The sequence below is a fragment of the Galeopterus variegatus genome, unplaced genomic scaffold, assembly GCF_000696425.1.
Source record: "Galeopterus variegatus unplaced genomic scaffold, G_variegatus-3.0.2 Scaffold3687, whole genome shotgun sequence".
NCBI classification, from domain to species: domain Eukaryota; kingdom Metazoa; phylum Chordata; class Mammalia; order Dermoptera; family Cynocephalidae; genus Galeopterus; species Galeopterus variegatus.
In genome coordinates this window covers 94,468-102,354 of record NW_007729798.1, presented here as the reverse complement: position 1 = coordinate 102,354, position 7,887 = coordinate 94,468, and the positions used below count along the sequence as shown (strand labels likewise).

General features: G+C 43.5%; 2 protein-coding genes across 3 annotated transcripts in view; both read right to left on the bottom strand.

Moving 5' to 3' along the window:
- The window catches only part of EXO5 (exonuclease 5), an 8,005-nt gene extending 4,067 nt beyond the window's left edge, over positions 1 to 3,938 (bottom strand). For both annotated transcript variants that reach the window (XR_551446.1, XM_008585728.1), the window contains exon 1: positions 3,450 to 3,938. The gene's annotated coding sequence lies outside the window, so the exon portion shown is untranslated. The remainder of the gene's footprint in view (positions 1 to 3,449) is intronic.
- Positions 686 to 3,784, bottom strand: LOC103601335 (tubulin alpha chain-like). Its single transcript, XM_008585734.1, has 2 exons — positions 3,749 to 3,784; positions 686 to 1,260 (listed from the first exon to the last, which is right to left on the bottom strand). Exons 1-2 carry the CDS (start codon positions 3,782 to 3,784, stop codon positions 763 to 765), a joined length of 534 nt encoding a protein of 177 aa, XP_008583956.1. The 3' UTR covers positions 686 to 762.
- Positions 3,939 to 7,887: the final 3,949 nt, after the last annotated feature.

Below are 7,887 nucleotides of genomic sequence, written 5' to 3'. Positions count from 1 at the left end.
GGCGGGAGCGCCGCCGCGCTTCCCAAGCGGCGCACTATCCAGTGCGCCACCGGTCCGGCCCTTTTCTAACTTTTTACTATGAAAATTTTCAAACATACAGTAGAAAGAATAGAACAATGAACATCTGTATACACTCCATGCATATTAACAACTGTAAATTATAGACATCATAACACTTCAAATCTAATACTTCAGCACACATCTCCAAATGACATTCTCCTACATAACTACAGTATTATTTTTTTTTATTTTTTTATTTTTTGTCTTTTTTGTGACCAGTAAGGGGATCGCAACCCTTGGCTTGGTGTCGCCCGCACCGCACTTAGCCAGTGAGCATCCCGGCCATCCCTATATAGGATCCGAACCTGCGGCAGGAGCGCCGCTGTGCTCCCAAGCGCCGCACTCTCCTGAGTGCACCACAGGGTCGGTCCATAACTACAGTATTATTATCACATCTAACAAAATTCCCTAACATGCCAGTCCATATTCAAATTCCCCCAACTGCCCTAAAAATATCCTGGATAGCTTTTTTAAACCAGAAAACAAAGACCACACATTATGTTTGATTGTTTTGTCTCTCAAGTATTTTTTAATTAAAGCCTTACTTTGAGACATGATGGAAAAATCTTAATAAGTACACATGGGAAAAGTAAGACATGATCACAGTTGAGTGAAGACAATCTAACCAGAAAGCCTGTCAGCTAATGTAGAAGCTGAAATTTTGGGAGTATGACAAGCTGCAGGGTTGAAAGAAATGGATAATTAGTATTCCTCTCCTTCCTCACCCTCCTCTTCAACAGAATCCACACCAGCCTCCACATAATTCTTCTGAAGGACAGTTGTGTCCTCACCGGCCTCAGAAAACTCTCCTGTCTCCATTCCTTCATCCACATACAAGCGAACAATGGCACACTTGGCAAACATCAGGGCAAACTTGTGGTCCAGTTGAGCCCAGGCCTCAAGAATGGCTGTGATATTGCTCAGCCTGCACATAGCTTGCTGTAGCTTGGACAGGTCTCCACCATGTACCACAGAAAGAGGCTGGTAATGAATGTCAACCTTGATGTCAGTGGGGCAAAAGTGTACAAACTGGATGCTGTGCTTGGTCTTGATAGTGGCAATGGCAGCACTGACATCTTTGGGAACCACATCACCATGGTACAACAGGCAGCAAGCCATGTGTTTGCCATGATGAAGGTCACATTTCACCATGTGGTTGGCTGAATCAAAACAAGCACTGGTGATCTCTGCTACAGAAAGCTCAAATATTTGTAATCTTAAGAAACTAGGCAAATTATCTCGTGAAAGTACTTTTTAAGCCATCCTCTTAACCTCACATATCTGACCTTGCACAGAGAGAAAACTAAATAAGGTATGATAGTCTACTAGTATTTGACTTTGGGTGCCTGGAAAATAAATAATTTGACACAAAATTTAAGTTGACAGAGGCAACTATGAGCCAAGTGTCTTAATCTAATAAGCAATGGATAAGGTGAATGCATCAACTCCCATGTCAAAGCTGAAGAACTGATGCCCTGAAAATGTCTTAATATTAGTTATGGTTTTGCTGAACTAGTTTTTAAATAGTCTAAATGTCATAGATAGCTAGAAGAAAAGTTATTTGTGACAAACAAAGGTAATATAATGCTAAGATTTTGGCTTATATCCTATAAAGTTATTCCTAAGTTATTGCTACATTTGCCTAAGTGTCTTAAACTACAAACGTGCTCTAAATGATAGTTTCAAAATGAGTAACTTTATTTGGCATATGAAGTCTCTAAAAGTTGGAGAGAATCTTTATTTACCACCAAGAAATTAAAATAACAAAATGCATACACTGAGGTTCTTTTTGAGGAGGAAGGGGATATTAAGTCCAAATCAATTAACCTGAAAATATTTTCTTTCAAATATCTAAACCTGGCTGTCCAACATGGTAGCCACCAGCCATGTGTGGCTACTTATATTTAAATTAATTAAAATGAAATAAAAATTTTTTTTTTCCTTTTTGTCTTTTTTCGTGACCGGCTACGGATAGCAACCCTCAGTGTCGCGCCCGTACCGGACCGGGACCGGCAACGGGATCGCAACCCTCGGTGTTGCTCCCGTGCCTCGCTCAGCCAGTGAGCAGCCGGTCTGTATGTGGGATCCGAATCCTCGGCGGAGCGCCGCCGCGCTTCCCAAGCGGCGCACTGTAGCAGTGCGCCACCGGGCCGGCCCAAATACGAATCCTCGGCGGAGCGCCGCCGCGCTCCCAAGCAGCGCACTGTAGCAGTGTGCCACTGGGCCGGCCCAAAATGAAATAAAATTTAAAACTAATTTTCTCAGTTGCACTAGCCACATTTCAAGGTTTCAGTAGCTACACATGTGGCTAGTGGGTATATTATAAGGTACAGATACAGAACATTTCCCTGATCACAGTTCTATTGAACAGCACTGATTTAGATGATTTCATGTGTATGATTAACTCTCCAAAGAAAGAGTAAGCTCCTGAAAGGTACAGACTTTCTACTTGTTTTACAAACAACATTAAGAACAGGGTAGTTCTAAACAGATAAGTGAAATGTTTTATGGAGAAGACACAAAGGGGATTCTCTGTGAAATTACTCATCTAAAAGAAGAAAACACACTGGGGATGGACAATTTAGACTCAGATGCGTGGTCTGGACTTTTCTATACAGAAAAAAAATCCAGGAGAGAGCATGATGCCATGCTTTGTCTCCCAAAATGTAGTTAGTATCTCTTTGACACGTGAGATGATTTTACATGGTGCATGGACCAACATTTTTAGATAAACCTTAGAATAACTATAAAGCTATTAGAGCACCCACCAACACCTAATGTCATAGATATTGCTTCTTAGTATAAGTTTTATTTTTTAAAAAGGTAAGCAAAAAAAGAAAAAAATATGAAAATAATAATATAGATACAACATACATATGGCAAAAATTGTTAGGAGTTAAGTAAATGGAACACCAGCATAGTGTCAAGAGTCTGGGGAACCTACAGATCTGATTTTGAGCTATGTAGTTCAGTAGAAGGCTATTTGTCTTTCGAGTGCAGTAATCTTGGATATTTTGTTTTCTTGAAGCCACTGACACATCTGTAAAATGAGGGTACTCCTTCTAACCCTACTCAGCTACCCAACCATTGAGTGATAAAACATAGTATACATACTAGCACTCAATGAATGTGGATCTCCTTCCCCTTCCCAAGGAAGAGATGAGATAGTCTATCTATGCCATTTGACAAATTAGACTAAACTTCAGGAGAAAGGAGATTCCTATTAAACTGGGACTTAATTGATCTTCCTCCTCACAGGGAAGGGCAGAATGCTGAAATGACAGGGCTAGGGAGAAGGAAGCTCTAAAGACCAGGTCTGCATCGAGCAACCCAGATTAGCAATCTGGGGCCTTGCTATGGTAGAACAGGGACTTTTGGTCTTTCCTTACCTGAACATTCCCTCACGTTGTGGTGTTTCCTATTCTCTGATCCACACTGAACAGACTGTTGCACACTTCAGATCCCAGGGTAACGCTTGCCTCTCTCCTGGGACAAACTCTGCATGACTTCCCATAACCTGGATGCTGTTACTTGATCCAATCTCTGCTCCCTGCAAGTAAAAGGTTCAAAAGTAACTAAGGTCCATTAGGAGATTCGATATGTTTCCTCTTCCAGCTCCATCCTTAGCCCAGAAGCTCAGGCAGGAGACCTCAGGTGAGAAGTTCTTTCTCTCTGAGGGGTTCCTGACCGCCTGCAGAACTGCCACTGCCTTCACCCTCAACATCCTTACTTGTCCAGTGCAGCCCGGACTTGTGGGCTCAGAGGGCGTTTGCTTTCAGGGGGGGACCTTTCCTCTGGCCCCAAATCACTGTCTCCCCGGGAGTGCTACTCATGCCCCAAAGCATACTGAGCACTTCCCACAATGTCCTGGAGGAGCCGGAATATGAGCAAGGAGTCGCCGGCCTTAGGAAGGGGTCCCAGCCGACCGCCGGGTCTTCTGAAAGCCAAGGTCCAGAACGGGAACCAGGCCTGCGAGGCGAGGCGAGATGAGCCGCTGCTGGGGAGCTGCTCCCACCCGGGGAGGGGGACGCGGCAACCGCGGGGAAAGATCCCTGGGCCCCGAGGCGCAGTCTCCTCGGCCCCCACCCCTACTCGCCGACTTTCTCCCAACCTCAGATGTTTCTCCGAACCCCGGACTCCACCTGGCTCCGCCACGGCCTCGGAACTGCTCCCGGACTCCTCCCCAGACGAACGTGAGAAAGCAGCGCAAAGACACCTGCCAGCGCCGACCGCCCTACGCAAACTTACCCAGAGCCCAGTCCCAGAATGCCCAGCGACTGCCAAGGCCCGCCCTTCCCAGAGGCCTCCGCGGCGCCGCCGAGTCCTCGCGAGACAGTGGCTGAGATGGGAAGCTGGGTCCCTGGCGGAGGAGGGTGCTGGGAGCGTGAGGGGCGTCTTCTGGGAGTTCTCTAATGCTGGGCGGTCCCTGCCTGTGCGCCGCCGTCTGCGGGCGGAACCACGCTGTCACCTGAGCTGTAAGCTCACTCTCGGCCGGGCTCTCTCGGCTGCTGCCAGGCTAGTCCGGGACAGGTCTGGGCACATCCCTTCCCCCGGTGCATCTGGCGTCGGCGCGCTAAGTGCTACACCTTGGCTTTGCCGCTCCTGGAGTCTGTATCCCCATCTGAGCACCTCGCACCAGCCTTCCCAGATGAGAGAACAGCCACGAACTCACTTTTGAAAGATACTGGCGCTCCCCTCATCAATGTCTTTTTTGTTTGCTTATTTTTAACCAACGTTTTTATCGGGAAATACAACATAGTTGTATTCTGAAATGTAAAAGAAAGGGAAATAGAATAATTATTGAACAGACATGTCATCATTAGAGCAGAAGTGGAAAAGTGTCAGGCCCTTCCCAAGTACACTTCCCGAGGCAACCACTAGCCTCAATTTTATGACACTTCCTTGCTTTTCTTTACAGTTTTATCACCCATATTTGGAAACTTGATTTATGACAAAGGCAGCATCGCACAGGGATGAAGAAAAGGTGGTCTTTTCAACGAAGCTTCTATGACAATATGGTACCCTTATGACAAAAATAAAAAATGAGACCTCTATCTCACTTCATCACAAAAATCAATTCCAGGAGGTCTAAAGGCCTAAATATGAAATGCTAAACTATAAAGCTTTTAGAATATAGGAAAATATCTTTTGGACTTCAGAATTGGGAAAAATAAAAGTAGAAAACATTAAATTTAAACTACAGAGGACATTTTGTGCAGTTGGGAAAATTTTAAAGTAGTTTGTTTTTGCATAATGTAAATCAATTGTAGATATCCAATGGGACGCTGAATGTAATGTTCTGGAGCTCAGGAGAGATTTCTAAGATAGAGACGTAGATAAGAGACGTGGAAGTGTTGGGATGTCAAGAAGACCGACCAGACAAAATGTGTTGCTAGAGAAGAGAATATGCCTCATGACACAGCCCTGGGGAAGAACATTTCTGTGATCAGCAGAGGGAGAAGTGCCTGTAAGGTAAAGAGAATGAACAAACAAGCACTGAGAACAGGCCAAGCCAATGGGTAGGCTCTGAAGCATCACAGAAATACCTCTTGGGGCAGTAGACCTAAGAAATAAACGCCTTAAGAACAGCAAAGGGGACTATATTCAACCAATTAAAGGCAGCTGTTTGGAAAGCTAGGATAACAAAATTGGAGAAAAGATGCTAAAAAATGTGACTCAGGTAAAAGGATATGAGAAATTAAAGAAGGGGATTCTCCATTTCTTCATCTATAAGATTATATGTTTAGATTAGGTGAGTTCCTAGACCCCGCCCAGTTCTAAAGAATTAAAAAGGGGATTCTCCATTTCTTCATCTATAAGATTATAGGGTTAGATTAGGTGAGTTCCTAGACCCCGCCCAGTTCTAAAGTCTTGATCCTATGAGCTGACATAAATTAAAGAAGGGGATTCTCCATTTCTTCATCTATAAGATTATATGTTTAGATTAGGTGAGTTCCTAGACCCCGCCCAGTTCTAAAGTCTTGATCCTATGAGCTGACATTTAAGAATGGGTAGGATTTGCAACTCTATGAACAGTAACCCCTTCTGCTGGGATCTGCTCTCCTGCCCTTCCAGCCACCACCCCATTCACAGTTCCCACAGAAGCTGAGATTCTGCCTACAGTTGATTTGTTTGTGGGTGGGCACCTGACCTAGCTGGGCCAATAAGAATCCTCCCCCACTCCCAAAGAAAAGAATAAAAAATGAAAAAGAAATAATAAAAAAGAATCCTTCCCCAGGAATTTGAGACTGGAAGAAAGAGAAGACAGCTTTTCCCTGGATAATTGAAGCTGAATATATGTAAAATCTGGAACTGATCGTAACCATGATTTGCAATGAGGTGCTTAAAAAAAAAAGGCCAGAATGAAGGAACAGAAGCAGAGGTGAGAGAGAGAGAAAACTACCTGGGTTTTTGAAAAGTGCTTCAGGTTCTGGTCCCAGTACACTGTTAGCATGTATTGCAATCCCTGACCCCTGAACTCCATGATATACCCCTCTAATAATATCACTCTAATAATATCTTCCTTTGAGACTTAAAGTAGCCCTAGTTGATTTCTATTTGCAATCCTAATAGTCCTAACTAATACACTGAATTTAGACAGAGCTCACATGGGAAAGAGAAAAGTAAATGGAGATGAAGCTGTAAGGTAGGACAAAATATAATGGGAAATCTTTAGTGCCAGACTTTGGATTATAACTGTAGTAGTGGCTGAGCTGAGGGGAGATCTATAACATTTACAGAATCACTAAAACTTTAATAAAATGATATCAGATTGAAAAAATAACGTGTACAAAATCACTGTGGTCCTGGCCTTGGTGCTCAGCTTTCACAACATAATAAGCAATGTTAACTAATTAATGTCTTCATTAACTAGTGCTTATTAGTAAGTTGTGTCCCTCCTGTCTCTCCCCATGTGTTAACTATAACTCCCTAACACAATCATCCCATAAAGTATTACACACAGCCAGGCAATCATCGATAGTAGACCCTACCATCCTAATTACCCTGTCTCAATTGTCAGTTCTCCTCCATTCCAATCAAAGAGGTTGCAGCTAAGATTATATTTGCTCAGTTAAGTGGATCAGTTTCTTTAAAGGGACTCTTGTCCATCAGTTTCAGCCTCAGAAGTCAGGGACTGGAGCAGTTGGTGGAAGTATGTCTCCTCCTTTTCCAGAGAGAGAATTTGCTGGGCTTGGCTACTATTCAAGAAGATGCAGTCTCCTCTCTGGCTCCAGGTTTGGTGAGTGCTGCTATTTCTGGGGGATGCAGCTCAGCTAGTACTTCTAGACCGTGTTGCTGACACAAGCTGATGCTTCTTTGAGGGCTCATAGGGATTGTTGGTCCAGTAGGTGCTTCAGGACCAGATATGGCTCCTATCTTGCAGATGTAAAAATAAGCTGGCCCAACCTCTGTGGACTTCAATTTGCCAATATCCGTCATACAAATGTACATACCGCCTAGCACAGAAATTCCAATTCTAGGTATTTACCCTACATATGTACTTGGGTGAGAAATGAAAATGCCTAAGACTATTCATTGCAATGATGTATAAACACAAGACTGGAAATAACCCAAGGCCGTCTGTAGTGAACTGGCTAAAGTACATTCATACCATGGAATACTATATAGCTACAAAAAAGAATGAGTAGGCACTTTATACAGTGAAGTGAAATGACCTCCATGATATAATGCTGAGTAATAAAAGTAATGTGCAGATGTGCTTGCATAGGAGGCTGCCATTTCTGCTTAAAAAGAAAAAGGGAACTCTGTATTGTCTTGGGAGTAAATTTAAAAATCTGTAAGCATGCATAAAAAATTAGTTATAAA